General features: G+C 41.1%; 1 protein-coding gene across 1 annotated transcript in view; it reads right to left on the bottom strand.

The window, feature by feature from the left end:
- Window positions 1-25,461, bottom strand: part of PTPRM (protein tyrosine phosphatase receptor type M) — a gene marked incomplete at its 5' end in the record, with an annotated part of 481,602 nt that overhangs the window by 303,061 nt on the left and 153,080 nt on the right. Inside the window, 3 exons of the mRNA XM_084260019.1 lie at window positions 9,051-9,166; window positions 12,063-12,141; window positions 23,473-23,738. Of these exons, the coding sequence (XP_084116145.1) occupies window positions 9,051-9,166; window positions 12,063-12,141; window positions 23,473-23,738 (461 nt within the window). The remainder of the gene's footprint in view (window positions 1-9,050; window positions 9,167-12,062; window positions 12,142-23,472; window positions 23,739-25,461) is intronic.

The following is a 25,461-nucleotide window of genomic DNA, read 5'->3' as shown; positions in this document are numbered from 1 at the left end:
GGTGGAGGGTCTGGAGCACAAGTCCTATGAGGAATGGCTGAGGGAGCTGGGGCTTTCTAGTCTTAAGAAAAGGAGGCTGAGGGGAGACCTTATTGCTCTCTACAACGGCCTGCAAGGAGGCTGTAGAGAGGTGGGGGTCGGTCTCTTCTCTCAAGTAACAAGGGATAGGACAAGAGGAAATAAATTGAAATTGCACCAGGGGGGATTTAGGTTAGATATCAGGAAGAATTTATTTACTGAAAGGGCAGTCAAGTACTGGAACAGGCTGCCCAGGGAAGTGGTGGAGTCACCATCCCTGGAGGTATTTAAAAGGTATGTAGATGTTGTGGTGGAGGATGTGGTCTAGAGGTGGACTAAGCAGGGTTAGGCTGTGGTTGGACTCAATGATCTTAAAGGTCTCTTCCAACTTAAGTGATTCTGTGATTCTGTCCCTGATGGGAGATTGCATCCCAGCAGACAGAAGAAAAAAAGGATTGTTCTGCCTGTGATGAAGCCCCAGCCTTACTGCCCAGAGGGAAGAGATGTAAGTGTTCACAACAAAGCTTCTCACATAAGCAATGCATTTGTCTTCTTCAAAGGCCCAGCATCTAACCTAACAACACTTTTGTTAACAGTGAATGGTTTGGAAGTTTCAGTATACATGTTCAAAAATGTATCTGAAATTTCATACAATCTAAATATACACTGTAGTATACACATTTGCTCCACAGCTAGAGCGGAACAATTAAAGTAAACATAGATAATTCCAAAGGTTTGGCATGGGATTTCTAATAATTGTGAACATTCTTTAAAAAAAAAAACCACAAAAACTTTGAATTGATGTTTCAAAAGCTGAGATTTCTGACTTTTTTTTCTTATTACTCTCTTTAGGGAAAAAGAATATGTAAATTAAACTAAATCCATCTAGCACATTTTATCAAGGCTCAGAAAATCAGAAAAATTGAGGCTTGCCTCCTAAAAAACCCACTGTGACAGTCTGGACAAATTAAACCTCAAGCAGAGTGAAAATAAACACAAACCCAATTAGGTAAAACAATATTGTATGCAAATGTTTATAAAAATATGCTGTAAAAATTATGTAAGCGAGGAAGAACAGAGGTACACAGATAGCAGAATGCACTGTTCCATAGATGTTTCCAAGTACCTGTTCTTTGCATCTTTATTTCAGTTTTGTAAATCATATGAAAAGGAGCTTCTTTTTGCCAGTTCCTATACTACTGGGAATTTATAGGTGGTACTAGATGGCAGCCTTTGCACAAACAGATGATTCTGTATTTCTGACACTGTCCTAGCTACATACTACTCCTACCACATAAAATGCTGGAATTTGAGTGTGATCAGAGGTTTAATAGGTAGGTCAGTGTTCACTGACAGCCAAAACACCATCCCAGCTGCTTGCCTGGGTTTCCTCTGTGTGCTCTTGTTGCTGAGAATCTCCTTCCTCCTCCTTTATGACGGACAGAAGTGAAGGAAGAAATAAGAATCGTACACTGACAGAAACAGAAATTAACAGAAGAGACAGACCAAGAGTTTGAAATGGGGGAAAAAAGAGAAATCCCATCAACTTCTGAAAACCAGTGTGTGTATGCAGGCACCCATCTCACTTCACCCAAGAAACTCCACTTTGGTATTTCCTTATCAGTAAAGTTGCCAAATGCTACAAATGAGAACAGTGATTTTTTTAAACTGTTTTCACAGAATAACTGCTTTTGGAAGGGATTTCTGGTGACCATGTAGTCCTATACCCTTTCTCAAAGCAAGGTCAACTACAGCAAATTGCTCATAGCCACATCCAGCTGCATTTTTATTATCTCAAAGGATGGAGATGTCTTTGCCTCTCCAAGCAGCCTGTTCCAGTGTTTGAACACAGCAAATTTTTTTTCCTTATGTTTAAATGGAATTTCCTGGATTTCATCTTCTGCCCATTGCCTTTTGTCCTGGCACTGGTTATCACTGAGAAGAATTTGGCTCTGTAATCTCCACTCCTTTCAAGATCTCCCCTGATCCTTCTGTTCTCCAGAATAAAGATTCCCAGCTCTGTCATTTCACATCAGATTCTCTAGCCCTTTAACCCTGCTCCAGCACATTGGTATCTTTCTTGCACTGGGGAGCCCAGAACCAGACCCAGGACTCCAGATGTGTCTCCTCCACTGCTGAGCAGAGGGGCAGGATCACCTCCCTCAACCTCCTAGCAATAGTCTTTTGCTCCTTCCTCCAGCCTGTCAAGGCTGCATAGCAGCCGGACCGTCGGATGCATCCGCCACTCCTCCCAACTTTGTACTGCCTGTGTACTTGCAGAGTGCACTCTGTCATTCCCCAGGTCAGTAACAAACAGGTTAAACAGTACATGTCCCAGTACTGATTCTCAGGGCATACAACCAGTAACTTGTCTCCACAGAGCACTATTATCCATTATAATCAGTTGCATTGGGTCTGGCTGAGGTGGAGTTAATTTTCCCCAAAGCAGCCCTCACAGTGCTGTGTGTTGGTAGCCAGCAAGGTCGTGGTAGCACACCAGGGGTTTGGTTACTGCTGAGGAGTGCTGGCACAGCACCAAGGTGCACTTTTCAACATTCCCACTTCACCAGCAGACTGGGAGTGGGCAAGACGAAACGGATATTCCATACCATATGATGCCTGCTCAGCAAGAAAGCTAAAAGAAAGGAAGAGCAAGTGTGGGGAACTCATTACAACATTTATCTTCCAGAGTAACCACTGCCTAGTGGAGCCCTGCTTCCCAGAAGTGGCTGGACATAGCCTGCTGATGGGATGTAGAGAATAAATCTTTCAGTTTTCCTTTGCTCCAGTGTGAGGCCTTTTGCTTTATCAAACTGCCTTTATCTTGATTATGAAGGTTTTTTTCCCCCATTTTATTTTCTTCTCTTCCCTGTCCTACTAAGGAGGGGAGTGATCAACTTTGGGGGGCACCTGGTGCTCAGGCAGGGTCAACGCAGCACAGTCCTTTTTTGTTCCCAACAAGAGGCAAGGGACGAGGGCAGATTTGTTTTAACTGTGCTGCAGCTAATAGCTGTTATCAAGAGGCAAGTTCTCAGGCAGGTCAGAGAGTTTGCTGGCTGCACTGCTTATCTCTTCATTTTGCTGAGCTTGGGAAGATGTTAATGCAAACAAAGGCTCTGTGCTTTTCCCTGGCACTAATGGCCTTACTGTGCTGGGGGGACAGCTATTTCATACTGAAACATGCCCTGAGGCAGCGCTTCCCTGGGAGGCAGGGTGTGTGGAAGGATTTGGGCAGGTTCCTAGGATGGTTATCTCCTCCCCTACACTGAGACATTACATGGGAACAGGCAAGCAACCCTGCCAAACTGACACCCCATTTGATAGAAGCTGAGGGACATGATAGAAGCTGAGGAACAAACAAGCCAATTGCAGAATCTGTCATTCCATGATTTAACAGATGCGCCTCTGCCAGAGACACCTTATGTCATGTCACTTAAACTCTTCACAGGACTCTTCTAACTGTATACTGATATTCTGCATGCCTAATTTTGGCCTTTGAGGTTAACTGGCCACTCCTTACTGCAACTAAGTTGAACAGATGCTGAGCACAGAAAGTGCTTGGTACCTTAGACGCAGAGAATCAGGTCCAGGTGTCTCAGAGACTGTTTCCAAAAGTAAGGAGTATGTTATGCTTTTGTTTACCAGTGTCTGTGTTCCTCAACTCTGAAACTGAAGATCGTATCAATCCATCACACAGAAACAACTTAACATTGTGAAGCACTATGACTACCTGAAAATATTCCATCAGAAAATGAATGGGAAACTGATTTGTATAATATTTAGTTAGCAAAGTGAAGCTCTAAATACACTTGTGTGAAGGAACTCACATATTAAGGAGTTATTATTCAACTGAGTTATGTCCATTATACTGAACAAGATGGGAATTCTGTAGGAAAAAAAGTAAATGTTGACACGTAGCTAAAAAAAGGTAGGCTTGAGAAGTTCAAACTTCTAAGGCTGCAAAGGCACAACTTTTTCCAAAGCACTGTCTTGGAAACATTAATTTTAACATTAAAGCCATTTTCACTCAATAATAAGTCTAACTGTAGTTACTATTAAACCTGGTAATTTGTATATGTAAATATTCAACACATGGCAGTTCAAACTTCATACATTTGCAGAGAAGAAAACCTATGTATGTGTATACCTTGGGCTTGCACTGGAAGAAATTCACCTGGTTTTAAGTAAGCGTATTTCTAAATTCCATTCTGATTTACAAGCTATGGTTTAGATTCCTGGCTCAAAGATGTAGGTGGAAAGGAAACTCTTTGCTTTATCAATGTTTAAGGCTGCACCAAAAGGAGTTACTGTGTTCAGTTTTGGTCCTCGCTGTACAAAAAAAGATGTGCCAGGCTAGGGAAGGGCCAACAGGACCGTCAAAGGAGCGGGAATCCTGACATGTGAGGAAAGGCTGACGGAATCTCAGAATCACAGAATGTTACTTGTTCAGCCTTGAGAAAATAAAGCTGAGGGGTGACCTCCTCAACACGTCCCAGTACTTAAAGGGCGGCTACAAAGAAGATGGAGACTCCCTTCTTACATGAGTCACATGAAAAAGACCAGGGGTAATAGGTGCAAGTTACTCTGGGGAGATTCTGATTGGACATACGAGGAACATTTGGCACGATGAGAACTATCAGCCATTGGAATAGCCTCCCCAGGGAAGGGGTGGATTCCCCAACACTGGAAACTTAAGATTTGGCTGGCTGAGGTGCTGGGTCACCTTGTCTAGGCTGTGTTTTTATCCAGATGGAGCTTTTGCCAAGAAAAGTTGGACCAGATGATCCTTGAGGTCCCTTCCAGCCTGGTATTCTGTAATTTTATGAAAAGGAGGTTACTACCAAAAAAAGAATTCTACCCTCTTTCTCCTATAGTACAGATTTGCATTTCTTGTGCCAATTTACTAAATACTAATAACGAGCACAAGCTTTCAGAAGGCATTGTCTCAGCTGCATTCACTTGACCATTAACTGTGTTCCACATGTTAATTTGTTCCCCGAATTCTAACTTGGGCTCCCACCTACAAACGTGTGGGTTGGCTTTTTTTGAAGTGTATTTCCACCCCTTGGGATTCTCAGCTCCTTTAGTGCCCCCAGGGCTTTACCTTACTGTTGGTGTCAACTTCTGGAGCCTATAGTTTCACGGAGAAATTAATTTTAAAAATAAAAATAAAAATCACAGCAATTGCTACAGCACTTGCAATAGGAGCACAGGGAAGAGCAGAGGAATGGCATTTTTACTCAATCATTCAATGGAATAGAGAAAAGTTATTTCTTGCTGACAATAACCTGTGTTGTCCACAGATGTGATAAAGAAAACGTAAGCAGATGGGACACATCTGTTAATTATAAACATTCCTTCATTAGTGTCATCAGATTTCTTTCTAAGGTATGTTTATGTTTGGAACATAAGCTAATGAGGACATGAATTTATAAACATACAATCCAGCCAATGTCCTTATTAATTGGACACTTGTTACAACCACAAACTTGCACGACACTGCGTTGTTTTCTTCACTCCTTTTGTTTGACTTTAACTCGAAATGGTACCGCTGAAAGTGCCTGTAATTTGTTGTCAAATTACCTGACAAGGCTGCAATCACAGCCCGTGCACCGGGGCGCACGGCTGCCTCGCAGGAGCAGGAGAATTGTTTTTCTTGTGAAGCACCACACAATGGGACAGGTAAACAGCTTGCTTTCTTCCCTCTCCCAAAAGAGTAAAATACTGATCACAGCATCATGAAGTAAATTTCATGGCTCAGCGGTCTAATTTGGGACGCTAACCTGCAAATGGTGGTTCTCCCGTCACCCTTTCAATTCCAAAACGTTTCATAATGCTCCATAAATTAACAGACATCACATTCCATAGGGAATAAGAGTGGGATAGACTTGAAAAAAAAAAGGAGGGCAATAAAATACAATCTATGGATTTCTCTTCGGATTGCTTCAAGGCTGGGCATCATCAAACTAAGAACATCTATGCCATCTGCAGCAGCTCCTCAGCAAAGACAAGGAAGGAGACCAAACTAACCAACCAGGTCACTTTTCATTTGTTTTAAGGAACATTCATTCCTCACAGTTGAATAGACTATAAAAAGTAAAATATTTTTTTCACTAGAAAAATGTGTACTACTAAACTTGAAGTATTTTGTTGCATACAACCTGAGAGGTACTATATAAAAGAGATAGGAGTAAACATAGGAGTAAAATTCTTATAGAGCTGGAAACAAGCAGAAAAATCACTGAATCTGGTGTGTTTGTGATTTCACCCTGGCAATTTACCTGTCTGTACTTCAGACTAACAATCTCAATTGGGAAAAAAAAACCCAAAAATGACAGCTACTGGAAAGTAATTATTTCATGGTATTTTGGAATTGCCAAATTCAAACAGACTAGGCTTCCTGATGTGACTTCTGTGGCAGAAATGCTGAGAAGCCCCTGATAACATCACACAACCGTAATTATTATTTATTTACTATGGTCTAGCTCTCAAGGTTTTATAAATTTAAGGAAACAAACCTTCAGAAGGATGATAGAAATGGCATAATATTACTGGTGGAGAAACTAGGTGTATCACAGAGACTGCATGTCCTGTTCAGAACACTCCTAAAACCCGAATTCCTGTTACCCAAACACTACCCTAAGTGTCTCCAGAGAACGGTGATCATTTTACTTTGGCTCTAGTGTCTTTTATTAAGACACTTTGTAGTTGAATATTGGTTCTACTGCTACCAGGACCAAATGGATCTTTCATGTCCATTTAACCAGTCACATGAGGTAGAAGACAGCATGTTTGTGATAGCTATTACAGATTTTACTCATCGTACTCTGGCAGCATCATGAGATGTTGTAAGCAGGTGTCTACAAAATTCCTCCACATCACACCCTGAAACCAGATGGTCTCAGCTGATTGATGAAGAACTGCAAGGCCTGGGGATCTCTTACCCAACAGTGACCTAGTACACTACAACACAACTAACCCTGTTGGGAACCCTATCTCACCATAGCCTTGATTTGCAGCATCCCACATGTGGAGCTGTCTGATCAGGCTTACTGTAAGTTGCAGCAGACATCTGTGGAAACTGGCAAACAAGTACAAAAACAAATCCAAGCTATGCAGGAGATCCTGTCAACTTTTTAAATGTCCTTACACAAAGGAACACCTGGAATTTGCACAACCTTGGGCTGATTACCAGAGGGATCTGTAGTTATATGGGCAGGATAAATAAACAGTGGCCCTGCAGGCAGATGAAATTCCTCAACAAGTCAATCTGTCACTACTTTCTTATCCTTCATAGAGAGAAAAAAAAGAATCTCATAACCATGTGCAAACAAGGAATCACTTATTTAATGTCAGCAAAGATAATCTGGAATCGCTGCTACTGTTTAGAAGAATGATTTTATATTACATAAAATTTTGAAGGATATTTAATTTCTGAAATAAATTACATTCTAGCCATGCAGAGAATTTATGTGTGTTCTAGATTTCTTGCAAAAAAAGTTCAAGCTGAAATTACAGTGTCCTGAAATCTATGGAAGAGTTGCATTGAATCAGGATTTCCTTATATTGAATTTTATCTTTGATTTTACAAGAGCTTTATGAGAAAGTTCACCGGTCCTGGAAAAGTTATAACTGATGAAATAATGATGCATTATTTTCCCATACATGCTAAATGCTTTTCATGACTGGAAAAATCCTTCTTTCAAAAGTCCCAGTGGCTTAGGAAAGAGAGGAGTTTAATTCTACCAATTCAGCACTGCAATACTGTCTTTAAAAGGCTGAAGCGTTACAGAACTATCAGCCTTGTATCAGCACAGAGGCTGAAAATACCCATGCAGGCCTAATAAAAAACCCAAAGATTTCCAATGCCTTCTACTTTATCTGATCAGGCTCTTTCTTTCTGGATAGATGTAACAGTTCATCATTCATATACAGATAAATATGAGTCTTTGCACTTAACTAAGTAAAACCATTTTAAAAGCTCTAGTTTTCTTTCAAGTACCGAGCTGTTCAACCTGTCCTACTAAAATGAATAATTTCTGAAATGCTTGGGGAAATTTTGCACCAAGTGCAATGAGAAAGGAAAACTATAGTAAAAGCCTGGAATTGTTTAAACAACCAGAATAGAGAATTTAATCTCTACCTGTTACTATTGCTTCAATTTCTCCTCTCTCTCCTTCTCCTCATACTGCAGTTTCATCTGAGTGATGCCATGAGGCATTGGTTTAGGCATCCTTATTTCCTTCCCACAGACAATGTCCCAGTTCTAGCATATTGTTTTTCATGTGTGGAAAGCAAAGGGATCTGGAAGTTAGGATATCCCTAAAGCTAAGTCCAAACACAGGTTACTTGCTGTAGAGAACAGACAACTCTGAAACAATGGCAGCAAGACAGCAGCTAAATTTGTAACCCCGTTACCAAGATCAAGTAAGGTGCATGTTTTTATACAAGGTTACACGTATGGATAAGGGGAAGACTGTCTCTACTGAAAGAAAAGGAGCTGGAGACAGTGTTTAAATCAAGATTTGTCACCAATCTAGAAGCTACATTACTCAATAATTAAAAATTATGGACTGAATGTACGTAGGTAGAACACTTTGCCTCTCTAATACAAAAGGTCTGATTTGACTGTCAATCTTGTCTTCCCTGGACTTAAAATCTGAGAATGCAGTTTTGGCTGACAATACCAACTAGTGATGGAGGTAAGCCAAGAAAATCATTGTGGGTAACACTGCACAACACAGACATGACCAGGAAGTCACGTGCTTCCCCTTGGGGATTTAGCCTTTACTCACGATCGCACAAAAACAGTACCTTTCTTTTTAATAAGGCATCCCATTGAAACAAGGGAGCAAATTCTTCCAGTATCAATTTCTACAGCAGAACACCTACCATGCAGCAGTTCAAAGGTGCTATAAAATCTAATATTGATGAAACAGACAGTCCTATCATTTTTCATGCTTTACATTCCTTTCAGTGATGAACTCCCCTTCCCCTCCAGGTCTCAGTGCATTAGGAATGAAAGAAATTACCTGTAACCAGAGTCTGTCACTTGAGTCTGTTCCACCATTGGCAGTGCACTGAAAAGTAGCAAACTGTCCTGCGTTGACTTCCACACTCTGAAGACGCAAGAAATGGGGAGTTTTTGCTGTTGGAAGAAGATCAAGCACTTCAGTTATGCAACTTGGAGGTACCAGCTATGAATAATACACTGAGCAAATTAAATAGCCCTGCTTTAAAAGGTTCAAATCACTGACTGCACATTATGTTTTAGATTGCTTCACTTCCATACTGGGGAAAGAACAAAGAGAAGGGTGCTATTTAATTGTTCCTGCTGTGTAAATTATCTTAGCTCAGCATCCCTGTTGCAATAACACTCTATTAACAAAGATCATATTGGAAACTAATTATGTTTTGAACAAAAAACTATTAGATACTTACACTACCAACTAGACAAAACAGTAAGAAGTTGAGTGATGTTGTCAGGGAAACAGGTTTTTCTTTTTAACCAGGTGCAGCATCTATAGAGGAGATGCTTTCAAAATATAGCACACCCAACAGCTAAAATGCTAACATAACACTTCTGACCAACTTCATCTGCATTCTCTAAATATAATTCTTTTCAGCTACCCTGCAGAATAAAACACCCAAACACAATGCATTCTCCATACACAATATTTGTTTTGCATTTAGAAAGAGAGAACACTCCAAGTAAAAATTAAAGCAATATGGCTAAAAGTAACCTAGAAATGAAATAGGTATTAAAGCCAGAACTATGTCCACTGATAGGGGAAAGGCAGCATGTGGAAAGAGTCAAACACATGACACAGAAAACCAGAACACTGGATACAAAAGGTTATCCTTGAAAAGGCAGCGCTCCCCAGCCACTCAAATCCTACTGGAGGCAAGGGGTTATATTGCACTGTCCGTATCAGCCGATTAGCCAGGCTCTAAACATTGGTTCAGACATGGAAACGTCAGTACTAGCAATGAACTGGCAAACCAAGCATACAGATTCTTGCAGGGCATCACAAGTATTTAAAGTGTTGGTGACATTTTTCTTAAAAGACTTTACCTCTGGGAGAAAATGTAGTTTTAAGGAATTTATAAACAACCAGCTACCAGAATTCAAGAAAAAGTTACTTAATATCTGGTGCAAGGCAGTATAGAAAGAAAGAGATAGAACAGGATAGCCCAAATCAATATCTAACTTTGGGAGAAAATCTTTTCATGATAACTGCCCTTATGGCAAATTCATTCCATATAATGCTTTTTTTTTTTCTTAAACACTCCCCAGTTATGACAGCAAATTTAGGACGAAGTCATCCTCTTCTTTGCCTGTTAAACTATTGCTGCCTGCTTTTACCCCACTTGCTTTTTTTCTCAGTCTTCCTAAAGTCTGGAAGGCTATCGTTTCAGAATAACCAGGTATGCCCCAAGTGGCATTCCACTGGAGTAACAAACACACACATACAGAGACGAAAAGCCCCAGGCACCCACAGCCCACAAGCCATCCCTTTGAGTTCTACCTGCTCGTAACTTGCTTTCTGTTTGGTCTTTGTCTGTACTTCCCAGGCAACTGTCTAGCAAATCTTTTTCCAGTTTCATTTTTTGTTTAAAGAGTTAATAATTCCAAAAAGTGTTTTTTTCTGGCAATATACAGAAAGAATACCATTAGGCATCCTGCAAAGTTTTAGACACATGGTAGTTCTATTCCAATTTTCGCACTTTTTCAATTTTCTTGTAGACAATGTAACTGGTTTGATGTCTTAACTTCTAGCATTTTAATTACTCCATCAAAGAACTTTTTGTTAAAGCTTTTGCATTTCAACACTGTCACATTAGAACTCCACGCACTATGGGGTATAACTCAGCTTCTGTATTAACAACAGCTACTTGCAGGTTTTGAGAATTGATTGGTACAAATGCACAGATCAAACTTCTCAAAAGCTGCGTAAGAAAAATTATTAAGCTGATAAAATGCTGCTTTGGACTTATCTTACCCAAAGCACAGATATAAATTCAAAATGCAGGAGCACAAATACTGCCTAACAACACGAGATCCTGCTGTGTTTATTAGAACTAAGTGATTTAGAAATAAGAGCTGCTGATTCTGCACAACTGTCTCCTCATTTGAAGAAATGTCTGTGTCTTCTTGACACTAACACTAGAACTATTTTTATGAGGTGCTCTAGTACTAGATAATAAACCCCTTTTTATTTTAAATCGCAGGTCTTTCTTACAAGCCATGAAGAATGTATACAAGTACCATATGGTACAAGAGGGATGTGAGCAGTTACATGGAAGTCGGTATCTTTTTTCCCACATCTACAATTCCATCTATGACCTTAATACACCTTATTTAACAAATAGCAAATATGTGAATTAATAATATAACTGTCCCTCTGGTTGCCTCTGGATTACTATATTATAGCTTTAATTTATAAAGTTTTAACATCAACTTTTAAAGAACTTAGGACAGTTTATTAGGCACCCTAAATAATGGTATAAGAAAACATATCTGAAACATAAGCAAGTAAAACAGTGCATGAATTGAGCTGTGAACCCAAGGTACCATACCTGGGAAAGTACCCTAAGTAACCTTGCTTAGCAAAGCCTCAGCCATCTGAGTTTTCTTCCTTCTAAGCCTCAGGGAAAAAAAAATCACATATATTCAGCCCTTGCATTGTTCATCAGTTCTCACTAATGCCTCAACTTATGGCTGCACTGAATTTTTGATGGCCACAGAAAACTGGTCAACAAATCTCGATGACTTTTGTTCTGAAGAAGTCACTAAATGGGCCAGCTCGGCTCTGGGGCTTAAGCCAAGCACTACACACAAGGTGCATGTAGGAGACTTTTTAAAGCCAGTAAGGTGCAAGTGCTCAAATGCTACCAACACTTCGTACATATTCAGCCTGTATTTATAGCAGTGACATTGTTTTCTGACATTTTCTGCATTTTCTGCTCCACATTTATTGAGGCACAGTGGCACATTCATTTTAGAGGGCTGGCCGGCTTTGAAATAGCAGAGAGGTACTTACTACATGGGTGTCCTAAAACTTTCACTTCATCAATAGCCACATATCCTGGGTGACCTGAAGTGACCACTTCGAAAACAATCTGAGGAGCAAAAAGAGAATTTGAGTTAGCAGCTCTGGGATATAAAATACTGCATTACAGAAAAATACATCAACTCTCTTAGCACGTTGAGAACACCCTGAAAACAAAACACAATAAAAAAACCCCTCAGAATGTGTTGTTCTTATCATTGGAACCAGAACATAAACCACATTTTTTCATGTTTAGGTTATTTCTGGAGATACACAAGTGTGATTATATATAGCTCACAATGAGAAATAACCAAATCCCCTCAAGTACTTAGTTTGCCAAAAAGGTTACCTAATAATAATTCTATTTTTAAGTCTTTGTCTTGCAGAGTAAACTCTTATTTAAAATATTGCAGTTCTGCAGTACACAGAGATTTGCACGCTATCAGACACAAACATACCTATTTTATGAATGTATTTTCCATGCCCTTAATCTTCCACCAAATGTAGTGAATTAAGTAAAGTAGATCCATTTGCCATGGTTGGTTTAATGGCTATAAATAGGTCACAAAATAAATGGACCGTTCTTGCCGTCTGAATTAAGTACACTTGAAAGTAAACCTCTCCAAACTTTGGCAGCCTTGGCTTTGAACATTCCAAGAATGTTTATGTGGAATAGAATAAAATATGTCGGTACCATTAGCAGGTACATTTCCAAACCAACGCTCAAGATGTTCAGGCTCAAATCCAGGTTGTGATATTTATGTAATGCTTCCCTTTTGCTTTCTAAGTTAACTCTAACTGCCTCTTGGAACTGGTCTCAGAAGAACACTGAAGAAGACAAAGTCTAGGAACTATTTGTCACACATATGCTGTATTTGACCTTGGAACAGATGCAGAAGGACACTACACACCACATCCTTTACTGCAATTGTTTCGGCAGAAGGAGACTGATACAGAATACGCCTGTTACAAGGATGACATACAGCCCTGCAGTGTTACATCAGTTTTCTGGTGCTGAATAAATACTGGCAGAGCACTGATTCTGATTTTGAAACAACCTGTGGCAAGCAATTTCTTCACCACTTCTTGCCTCTACCTTCCCCCAGGTGAACCAGGCAGCAACCACGAAACACAAGTCAGCACTGAGAGAAGTCCAAAAGCCACCACACAAATTTTGCAGAAACAAGTTCAGCATGAAACTGGGGCTCAGTCACAAGTCCCATCCTGGGACTTGTCACAAATCCTTCTGGATTGCTGATCCAGAGTGAGATGGGACAGGGTATGGCTCCCAGCATACAGTAGAGCATCCAGAGCAAGACCATTCAAAAATCAAAAGCACCTCCTTCCTACAAAGAAGAAAATCTCCTGGTGGAACCAGTCTCAGGAACTATACTGGGAAGCAAAAGTTCTTGGAAGAAGAGGGGAGTGGAACCTCTTAAAGAATAACCTGCATTCAAAGACCTAAAAGAGCTTTTACAACCATGATCATTCTTATCCTCATCTTAACAGCCTTGAAACGGAAACAGAGAGATAGGCAACATGCAGAAAATAACCCTAAGTTTTGACAGCAGTGCAAGACCCAGAATGCATCTCCAGTTTTCACTAACTCAGCTTTGAAAAAAGAACAATTTCTCTTTGTTAGGAAATGTGGCAAACAGTTGTATGTTCTCAGTTTGTTTTACACATGCCGAAAAAAATGGCTATGGACAGTGGGCGATGGTCTCTTCAGCCAGGTGACAGGAGATAGGACAAAGGGAAATGGCACAAAGCTGGGCCAGGGCAGGTTCAGAATAGATGTTAGGAAAAAATTTTACTGAAAGAGTTCTCAGGGCCTGGAACAGGCTGCCCAGGGAGGGGGTTGAGTCACCTTCCCTAAATGTGTTTAAAAAAAGGGTAGATGAGGTACTTAGGGATATGGTTTAGCATAGGATGGGAACGGTTGGACTTGATGATCTTAAAGGTCTTTTCCAACCTTGTGATTCTGGGGTGCCCTTGGAAGAATGAGTAGACTGCTCCATTTCCTGAAGAGCTATTCAAAATGGAGAAGATGTGAAAGGCTGCAGGGTATGAGAACCACAGTAGAGCACCAGGAACCTGCAGTTAATGCAGGAAGCTTACAACACAATGGTGAAGAACAGGGAGCAGATAGATAGGTCTCAGAAATGGTAGAAAAGCTTCATGGGGAAATATGCTGCCTCTAAGGACATCATTGAGTTAACTGCATCTAAGTGTGGAGGCAGAGACCTGCCTGTAAAAACAGAGGGCTGGGGACAGTTACTGGCTTACTTCCTGTATTCTCTAGGGGCTTTCAGTTTCCTCTGTAAAGAAGAAAAGAAAAAGATAACTTTCTAGTTTTTATTGAAATATAACATTTTAAAAACAAAACCTCAAGTCTCCTTTGGAGCACTCAGTATAAAGAGGAGATCTGCAGAAAGCTATCTGAAAAGTCAACCTGATCCATGATCCCATCACTGCAAAGCAGAGGAGGTTTTTTTTCAGGTTCTTCACTTTTAGATATGCTGAATCCCAGAAGGAACTGGCAAATGTACACCTCTCCAGCAGCCAGCCAAATCAGTCAGGAGCTTTCTGCCAAAAATATTACTGCCAGATAATGGGGATTTCCATAGGGTTTTTGGGTTTTTTTCCCCAAACTTAAAAAAGACTGAGGGGGGACCTTATCACTGCCTATAATTACCTGAAAGGAGGTTGTAGAGAGGTGGGCGATGGTCTCTTTAGCAAGGTGACAAGAGATGGGACAAGGGGAAATGGCACAAAGCTGTGCCAGGACAGGTTCAGATTAGATGTTAGGAAAAACATTTTTGCTAAAAGAGTTGTCAGGGCCCAGAACAGGCTGCCCAGGGAGGTGGTTGAGTCATCATCCCTGGATGTGTTTAAAAAAAGGGTTGATGAGGAACTTAGGGATATGGTTTAGCATAGGACAGGAATGGTTGGACTTTTCCAACCTTGTAATTCTGTGATTCTAAAAGTGCCTTTTCCACAGAATTACCTGACTTGCAACAAAATCAAATACTTGGGCTGTAGAAGAGAAAATACGATCAATACCATATTAGAAGATCTCAAAACAATTTCTGTAATTCATAACTGCGGAGCTCAGCTACAGGCTCTGCAAGAGGTTTAAGTACTTCATTACTGCAATATACTCACAGACCAAAGTCTTGTAGAGTCTAAACACAGACCCGTCCCTTCAGTTCACTGGAAGAAACTAGAACCTTGAAACAACTGAATCGGTCCTGCTTATGACAACAAAGACTCAACGAGTGATCTAAAAGATCCTGCCATATCTCTAGACACCATACCAAAACCATCATTACCACAAACCAGCCAGGCTATGCATCAAGAAACTGTCAGCAGGACATACTATTAAATTACAGTTACTGTCCCTAAGAGGGCATGTTCCAAAGAAAAGTAATACAAATTGAAATATTGCTAGTTCAAGCATGCTTCCATTAAAAGCAATAGCCATGCTGCCATCAACTTTAATGATCGTAAGTTTTGGTCTCTTCTGACATAAAGTATGAGATTTTTAGTAAATGGAAAGAGACACTGCAGCAAATAATGACATACCATCATCAAAGAGACACCATCTTTAACTTCCTATATAAAAGAACGTGATACCTGTTCCAACTACAGAAATATAATTACCGTTCTGTTCACAGGCTGCAAAACACTACCAACTACTGTATCCAAATCAGCCTTTTGTTTTATTTAAATTAATAAATGGACTTAAATATCTACTTATCTAAGCATTTTCCCTTTATTGCACTAAACACATGACACATTTCTGAAAGGTATAGTGAGTGTGCTGCACACTGTAAGGGGGCACTCAGGAATGGACCCAGAAATGCTTCTGGTAGTGCATTTATTCACTGAAAAGCTTATAATGGTGATGTCAAGACTATTCCCACATCTGGATCAGTTTTGCTAGTAATATCACTAGAAATGAAACTTATTCCACATCCATTTTTATTCCATCACTGCACATCTGCAAAGTTGCTGGTCCCGTAAAAGTTAACATTTATTTACTCCCACCTCCATACTTGGCCTTCCCTCACAGCTGACACAACACCCGCAGGCAATATAAAAGACGTCGCTCAAAACAGTCCAGACTCCAGTGACGTCAGAGCAGGCAGCCCTTGGATTTTTCACCTATTATTCCACTACCTTATCAGTCCGGAAACAACTGGTTAAAACACTGAATTCATTTGCTCAGGAAAAACTCTGCCGAACATTGGCCTGAGAGCCGCTCCACACCATTCTCCCTCCTCGCGGGCCTGCCAAACAGGAACCAAGGAAGCGGCTTAGCACAGCGCTGTCCCTGATCCTCCCTGCTTCAGTGAAGAGCAAAATTAGCTTTTCATTCCTGCCACTTCCCCTTTCTACGTAGGAACAAAGAAAGGGGGTCTGCTCACCAACATAAATGCTTACTGCTGAAAATGTGCGACTCGAGATAACTTGTCTGTTCCGAAGAACAATAGAAATAAACAGGTTTTGTTGCCACACAACCTCACTCTGTAAATTCCTGCCTTTGTTGTCGCAAAATTACAATGCTTTTAGTCAAAAGGTAGATTGTACCTAATATAAACACTCTCTACTTCACAGGACTTAAAAATAGCACTTTGCAAAAACAAGACAGAGAAAGGAGTATTAAGAAAGCTACTTGCTGTCAGGCTGCAACCCTGCTAACCCTGCACCCCAGCAAGCCCGCAGTGACACACCACGCATTGCCCGCAGCACGCTCCCCTCCCCGCCAGCCATGCTTTACCCCACGGGGTGCTTTACTTTGACTGTGTTTTTGCAAAGCATCGGGCACAGTCGTGTCCGCCCCCCTCTCCTGCCCCCAAGAAAATCAGAGCAATTGCTGCCCTGTCAAATCCATGTACATGGAGGTTCCTGACATGGTCCTTTTCCCGGCCCTGCAGAAACCCATCACAGCTTACTGACGTGGGCTGCCTACAATGCGGTCTTGGCCTCCCTGGCTGGGAATTTGTGTTATGCCACTTCCCACCTCTTACTCCTACACAAGTACCATTTGGCACGTGCGCTCAAGGGCGTTAAACAACGTTGTGGCGGTTGCTGCCAACCAAAGGAGCCTCTTAGGAGGCAACGCTGAACACTGAGCTCCTGACATTAAGGCTTACTACATTTTCTTCTTCTCTTTTTGTTTTTAAACCAGTTGCTGTCTTACCTTTCTCTACTAAAGGACCAGAAGATTTCTTGGTTTAGGAACAAGGGATGGGAGAAAATGAGAGACCCTTGGGTGCATGACAAAGAACGCCTGCTTACTCCTGGCCATTTTTAGGCTGCTGGGGGCTTTTAAATTTAGGTATGCGGTCTGCCCTGGTGCATCTTCCTCAAAATAGCTATTCCCAAATCACCCAACTCCATGAAGAAGAGCTGTTTAAGATGCCCGACACGGGGTTGTGATTCAAAATGCAATATGCATTTCAAAGTTTCTTTTGAGTTCAAAGCGGAGTCGAGGAACCGCATGCGCCCAGCTGAATGCAACACGCACAGCACACGAGAATGTGAGCCTGACCTTTACTGCACGAGAGGCTTAATTCTCTGTCCTAGCTGGTGACTTAAGTACCTCGCAGGAGCCAAACTCCAAGCAAAGCATGTACAAAGCAGGTTATGAAGCAAATGAAAGTTTAAGTCCAGATTTGAAAAGGTAAGTTGGATCTACTGCTTCTTATTCCCTAAACTCCTAATTTACAGGGGAAAGTGTCAGAATGGTAAAGGGTAAATCTCATCTCAGTGTGAAGTGATGCCATGTAACTCCTTTGTGTCCTAACTAAAAAAGATCAGGAATTACTGCCAGGCTCTTATCCTATTTTCTCATTCCAGCTTCATAGGAATTTATGTTTAAAGAAGGTGCAGTGGCATAGAGAGTAGCATTACTCCACTGGAAGCTATTTTTAATCCTTTCAACTCCATTTCTGGGTTTTAAAACCGCAGTGTTTGTTGCTTTATTTAATCAAGATTTGTTTCAGCTCACTGCTGCTATGCCTGACTCCCAGCAAAGTACAAAGCAAATAATTAAAAATATAAAAACTGATAGGGGAATGGTGTGTAACAGTGCTGTGCCAAATGGCTTCCTGGCAGGGTTAGGAACTGGAAACACAAGCCACTCACCAGTCTCGACTGCAGTGCTTAAAAAAACCCCATAAAACATGTTTAAAATACTACTAATTGGCCAGAGTATCATTAACTAACCAAAGGAAAAAGAAAGAAAAATTATTCCTTCCCTCTCCCCATACAGAAAAAACAGGAAAGCAACCCTGAAATCCGCAGATTTTCCTCCCGCTTAAAAGATGCAAATGTGGACAGAATCAGAATTTTCAAGACAATAAAAACACACCCCACCCCCTCTTACCTTTTCCCCACAAGAGGAGCAGCCTTTTGAAAACTTTGCTCTCTTTTAGGACGTTTCTCTCCTAGAAGAGGAGCCTTTTTAGGCCTTCTCTCTCAAAGCATCAATTTTAAAGCCTCACTAACTTAACAAGACTGCTGCCCAAGAATCTGAAAACAAGCTCATCTCTACCCATAGAAATCTACAGTGTTTAATCTGCTTTTTCTGTGTACGTCCTAATTCTATTCAAGTAAAGAGGAGGGAGAAGGTAATTGTGTGAAGCTTGTTTTGTTTGCATGCTGTCTCTAATAGCACGATAAACTCCTTGATGCCCTTGCTCAAGATGCACCAAGTAGACAATAGCTCCGTAAAGCAAACAATTTTCTCCCGTGACCAACGATAAAAAGAGGATCCTGGTGAACCCTCAGGGGAGCACTCCTAAAGGGTTTTTTTTTAATACAGAAACGTGACTAGCTGCTGTTGAAATATCCCGGCTACTTCGAAACAAATAGCTCAGAGACCGGGAGGCAACAGCAGAAAAGAACAAGCAGGGCTGATTATCTTCAACCCTCAGAAGGTGTTTGGCAGCTCGAACCTCTGTTACTGCAACTATACTGTAATCAGTAACCGGACTGCAATGCAGACATACCCTAAAGTCAAAGGCAGATGTTAAGCAGTAGCACTTAGAAGACCATTAATTATGGAATTAAATATATCCTTAATCACCAGAATACTCGACAATCTAAGTTTAAGTAAGCAGTAATTAAACTACAATTAGTGTTGTTGCATGCAGGTTATCATTGTGATTTATATAGGTAGTGCAGCTTTCATATGGGGTGAAACCTACACAAATAATTACCTAGTAAAAAGGAAAGTGTACACGAAAAGAAATTAATTACTTTGTTCAGAGACTGTACTTCTAAAGAGTCAATTCTAAATGGAAACTCAACATGAAAGGTATTAGCAAGCTTTGATAACTGGTGCTACAATAATAAAATACTGTTAATTATTAAATCTTTTGAATGCTTTGCATATATGTGTTAATAATACGTGGTTTAAACAAATAAATCTTTAGAAGTTGGATTAAAATTCACTCTGCACTACACAATCTAATTTTTAGTCAGCTACCATTAGTGGGAGTTATTTTGCCTACGTTTTTCATTAATCAACAGCAAAACAGACCAACGCCACTGTTTTTTTAATCTCCCCGAATTGTATAAATATTATAACTCGGAAATGTTATCATATAATTTGTTTTCAAAGCTCTATAGTACATTTTAGTTTCATTTGCAGCTAGACCCCTTGTAGGTGTCCTTGCTAACAGAACGGAATTGTAATTTGGGGTTGGACCCAATGATCTCTTGAGGTCCCTTCTAACCCCTATGATTCTATGATTCTGTAAGGGCATTCACAAACATGCAGATGCCTACATGGACATGTGATATAAAGCACAGCAAAGAAAATCACATGCTCACATTGCTTTGTCTCTTCATCTATTAATGTTGAGTCTTTTCCTGAAGATTATTCATCAGGAAACTACCAACTTGCATATATGAGAAGTTAAAAAGGGCTCTCATCATTCCTTAAAAATCTTTAAGTGGACTTTTCTTAATTTTGTTCAATAAGGTGAGACAGCCTCAGAAAATCCCTAAGAGGAAGTTTTGTATGTTTTGGAGGTTCTGTGAGAAACACACGGATCTGTGATGAAAGAGTTTAGGAGTCAAACGAGTAGCAGGGTAGAAAACAGACCTGGTGCTAGCCACCTGTCAGATGGGTCCTCTGCCTTCTCCCACCATATAGGGAGCAATCTGAGCTCTCCCCTAATGTGGAAGCACATTCTCACAAGATCCACATATACCCTCTCTCTCCTCTTCCTGACCCTCTCCCAGCTGCTTCCAGCTTGCTTCCTACCGCCCCCCAAGACAGACTCTGTGAAGAAGAAAAAACATGAAAATAGATGAAAATAGTTCAGAAACAATGAGAAATTGCAAATGCTACCATGAGAAAATTGCATCACAGATTTCTGAGAAGATGGGAGGCAACCAAACTGGAGATGACTGCCCCTGAGATGTCAAAATGGAGACAGAGATTCCTCAAGAATAAATTAGCTTATCTACAGGGGAACCAGTGAAGCTACACTATTTTACAGTGCTCCCTTGGACCACCACGGATATTACTAAAGCATAAGACATTTTGGTACATCAGCTAAATTGCAATACCTAACCAGGTATTGTTTCAGGCTGTCCACAGCAAATGCAAAGAAAATCACTTACTATGCTTGTCAGTAAATGAAAGATTATGCAAAAAATCCTCTACCTCCACAGGCAAAGAGAGCATATGTAATCCATTATAGGTGTCTATTATGTATCAGCTGATGCATGATAATTTGCTAAACTGCAGTACCCCATCCAGGCAGGCGTGGGTTCACCTACAATAGTTGCACTTGAGTCCTCTGCTGAAGAGTCCAGATGGCAGGTCTGATGGACAAAGTGGACTAGAAAGGCTATTTCTGTGGCCAAATATGCATTTTGCTCAGACATCAGTTAGATGTATCATACATGTTACAAATCTGACACAGATATCAACATCAGTAATATCTAAAACTGTCCAAGCTTTCCTGTATTTTTATTACCATATTAATTTAGCTTAAATTTACTAGCCAGAGTCAGGGCTCCTTCTACTGAAATTCTCCTGTCCACATTAGCATTTTGGTTCAGAGCTGGAGTGAGGCTTTGAAGCACAATCCTCTTTACTGACTGATGGTTCACAGAGTAGTTTTGTTGCATAAAAACCAAGCTCCTTTTAGAACAAAGGACATAGGAAGCTCCTTCACTCATTCCCTCCAAATGCAGATGGGGACATTATGGTCCAGATTTAGACATGAACAGCACCTTCACACAGCGCTCCTGAACCACCCAACACACTCCTGTGTTATAAACCATCCAGAGTTACATCTGATTTCAGCCACAAAATTGCCTCTAGGATGTTCTGTTCTTCTCCCACCATCCACACTGAGACTCGCACCACAAACTGGTCCTTGTTATCTCAGTCAAAACAGGAAGGCATTTTGACATCACTGGAGGGCATTCTCAAAGCTGGCATCAAATCAGTAATGTGGGACCCACAGTCTTGCAGTAAGGTCAGACAATAATAGAATATCTTGAGTTGCAAAGGACCCACATGGACCATAAAGTCCAACTCTCTGCTGCTCACAGGACTACCTACAACTAAACCACATGACTAACAGCATCATCCAAACGCTCCTTGAATTCTAAAATACAACAGAACACAAGTTGTCCTTTCACCCTGCAAGACATAAACATATGACTAAACCAAGTTTGGGCTCTGACATCAGGATACAGCGTTGCATTCAAGTGAGGCAGGTAGTACGCTGCTTCTCCTGCAATGCTGATGTGGAACTTACTCTGCAAATATACCTGCTCTTCTGGAAAACGTGCCAGCATTCCCTCATTGAGTCCACAGACAGTAACAGAAGATCCACACCGTGAGCCAAATTTGCTGACATGACATGTCCATAAACTTACCTAAATCCTCTCCAGAAAGTCCCTGTACTGCAGCTGCAGCAATTCCTAGACACCTTGGGCAGAGCCTGCCAACACAAGCTAGGAACACTCTATCAGGGGCAAGAAGAAACGAATGAGTCTGCTCTTTTGCGTCTGCAAGTTTTGCACCCACTGTTCCAGGGACAAGACAATCCTGGCAGGCACTCAAAATTCATCTTCTGGACCAGGACCTTCTGTCAAATGTGGGTGAAACAATCACAGGGGGAAAGACTCCAGAAAGTTCTTTGTTTTGTTTTTTTTTTTTTTTTTTTCTTAGAGGAAAATAGGTTCAAAAGGAATGGCTTCAGTTCCCTTGAGACATCCTCACAGACCAGCTGCTGCAGCCATAGAAAGAGGTCCACTATAAATACCTACAGTACCTTGCTGATGTTCCCAAGCTCCTAAGAAGAATATGATGGGGCAGCAAACACCAGGTCACCCTAAACTGCACATACAGGAACAGAAATAAGGCTCTGACACATACAATACCAGTAGTTATGGCACTTATGTAGGAATTAAGAAGCTGTCACCCCTGGAACAGCACTGTAGAATCAGAACATCAGTCTTCCTATGGGGTGTCTGCAGTCAAAGAACTACCGTCTTTGGGATAGCTTTTCTTTGGAAAACTTCAAACCACAAGTATGGTCACAATGTTCAGCACAGGGGACCAAATAAAATCCAAACCAAACTTTCCAAACTGCAAGCAAAGATGAGAGAAGCCTCAATGAGAGTACCCTCAATCTTATCTTTGATCTACTGGTCTGCTATTACACCAAACTACTTGCTTGTGGAGACATAGACTATATTTTCATGACAAGAAGGAGAAAAACTGTTAAGCTGCTACACAACAGTAAATAACTGTATAATCTGTAAACTTTCCTACAGAAAAGCTGCACCCTGAGGAGCTGTCAAGTAAAATTCTCTAAATCTTCAGGATGCAATCAGAAGCCCATTCCTAAGATAGCTACTGTTACATTTATGCTTACTACTGGACAGAACAAATGGATATTGTATTCAAACTGAAGACTCAAACTGAGGACTCAAAGGACTGGTTCTAAAGCAACAAGTATTGCTGATCTAAATCAAACTCGAAGAGTCTACCGCAACAAAATCTATTGGCATTCAATTCCAGCATCCCTAATGAACTGAAAGAATGAGTGAATTTATTAAAAACAGACAGAGGTAGTTGACTGAAATCAATGGCAAAATTTCTAAATAGTTTCAGTACAATTATTTCACTCAAATTTAAAGCATGTGTGTGCACATACACTTTATACACTTTTATAAATATATATAAACATAGGAACACAAAAATAGAAATGTAAAAGCAAACATTTAGCATCACTTACCAACATGTAATTAACACAAAGGATCAACAAAACATACTGAAAGATATTTCAATTTAAATTCAAAATGATGATGAAGAACCAATAATGGTAAACAAAATTTAATAAAAAGGAGATCATACCTGATAAAAATTGGGCCAGAAAGTGCTAATTGCCAGTTCTGCTCTGTTCCAAGCAGCAGTGATAGATGTGTTCCAGATTGGATTACCAATAGGACCATCATTAACTTTCACATATATATTCAAAGTGCCAGGGCTAGATCCACTCTTGCTTGAGACATAGTAGTGGAAATCAATACAGTGTGTATCATTCTCTTTCAGATGGGGTAGCAGGAGGTGAGCTTTCTGTCCCGCGAATCTCCCAGATGTATTCACCAACATGAAAGAACCTGCAAAACAAAGTCACGAGTTCAATTTCTTCTTGATTTTCCTCTCCCTAATATGATGATGTATAATTAAAGCATCATTAAAAAAATATTTGGTTTGCTTTCCTTCTACCAACGTAACAGTGATTTGTACTCAGTAGGCACTGAAGCTCAAACTGCTTCTGAGAATCTCGATATTCTTTTCCAGAGGCAGGGAATGTTTGAATCCTCATTTTACAGTCGGAGAAAGAAACAGGAAAACAAAGAAACACTGAAGTGATCTGCACTGTGCTGAAGCTACAGATATAAGGAAAGAATCAATTGTAGGTCCCAACTACCGGAGCATTTCTACGTGCAGAGTCAGTATTCGGTTTGCAAGACAAGATGTTGCATAGGGGTGCAGGGGTGGCTTCTGTGAGAAACTGCTGGAAGCTTCCCAAGTCGGCCAGAACCAACACTAGCTGGCTACAAGATGGCAGGCCAAGCCCAAGCCCATCAGTAATGGTGGTAGCTACACAACACTAAGTGCAGCTGGGGAGAAGGGCGAGAATATGAGCGGAACAACTTTGCAAACACCAAGGTCAGTAAAGGAGAAGGGGCAGGAGGTGCTCCAGGTGCCAGAGCAGAGGTTCCCCTCCAGCCTGCAGACAAAGCCACAGTGAGGCAGGTGACGTCCTCCCTGCAGCTCACAGGGGTCCACACTGGAGCAGATATCCACCTGCAGCCCATGGAGGAACCCACACCAGAGCAGCTGAATGCACACGAAGGAGGCTGTGACCCCATGGGAAGCCAGTGCTGGAGCGGGCACCTGGCAGCACCTGCTACCCATGGAGCAGGAAGCCCATGCCAGAGCAGGTTTGCTGGGAGTGATTGTGACCCTGTGGGGGATTCACACTAGAGCAGTCTGGTCCTGAAGGTCTGCACCCCATGGAAGAGACCCACGCTGGAGCAGTTCATGAAGAACTGGAGCACATGGGAAGGACTCATTTTGGAGAAGTTCATGGAGGACTTCACACAAGAGTAGAGGGGCAGAATCACCTCCCTTGACCACGCTTCTGTTGATACAGCCTAGGATACAGTTGGCTTTCTTGGCTGCAAGTGCACATTACCAGGTCATGTTGAACTTTTCACCAAAACAACACCCCCAAATCCTTCACCTCAGGACTGCTCTCAGTCTACTCGTTGCCCACCCTGCAGTTGTGCTTAGACCCATGTGCAGGACCTTGCACTTGGCCTTGCTGTAATTCATGAGCTGTGCATAGGCCCACCTATCAAGCCTGTCAAGGTCCCTCAGGATAGCATCCCTTCCCTCCTGCAGGTCAACAACACCACACAACTTTCTGTCATTGGCAGACTTGCTGAGAGTGCACTCTATCCCACTTCCATGTCACCAACAAAGATGGAAACCAGACAATACTGTTTTACAATACGGACCACTGAATAACACCACTCATCACTCACTGGTCTCCACTCGGACACTGAGCTGTTGACTACAACATTCCTAGTGCAACCATCCAGTCAATTCCTTAACCCCCAAGTGGTCTATCCATCAAATCCATGTCTTTACAATTTAGAGACAAGGATGTTGTTCAGAATAGTGTCAAATGCTTTGAATAATTCCAGAAAATTTTATGTTCTCAGATGGTGGGATACAGTATATGAAGTAGATGGAGTCTAAAACCTTCTTGACTCCTCAGCCTTACTCTATCTAATCACTAGCTACATCCTTGACTGATTGTGATAATTG

This window comes from Gallinula chloropus, assembly GCF_964237585.1.
Source record: "Gallinula chloropus genome assembly, chromosome: 2".
NCBI lineage: Eukaryota > Metazoa > Chordata > Aves > Gruiformes > Rallidae > Gallinula > Gallinula chloropus.
Note: the sequence above shows the minus strand (reverse complement) of the source record. Positions and strands in the feature narration are given on the sequence as shown.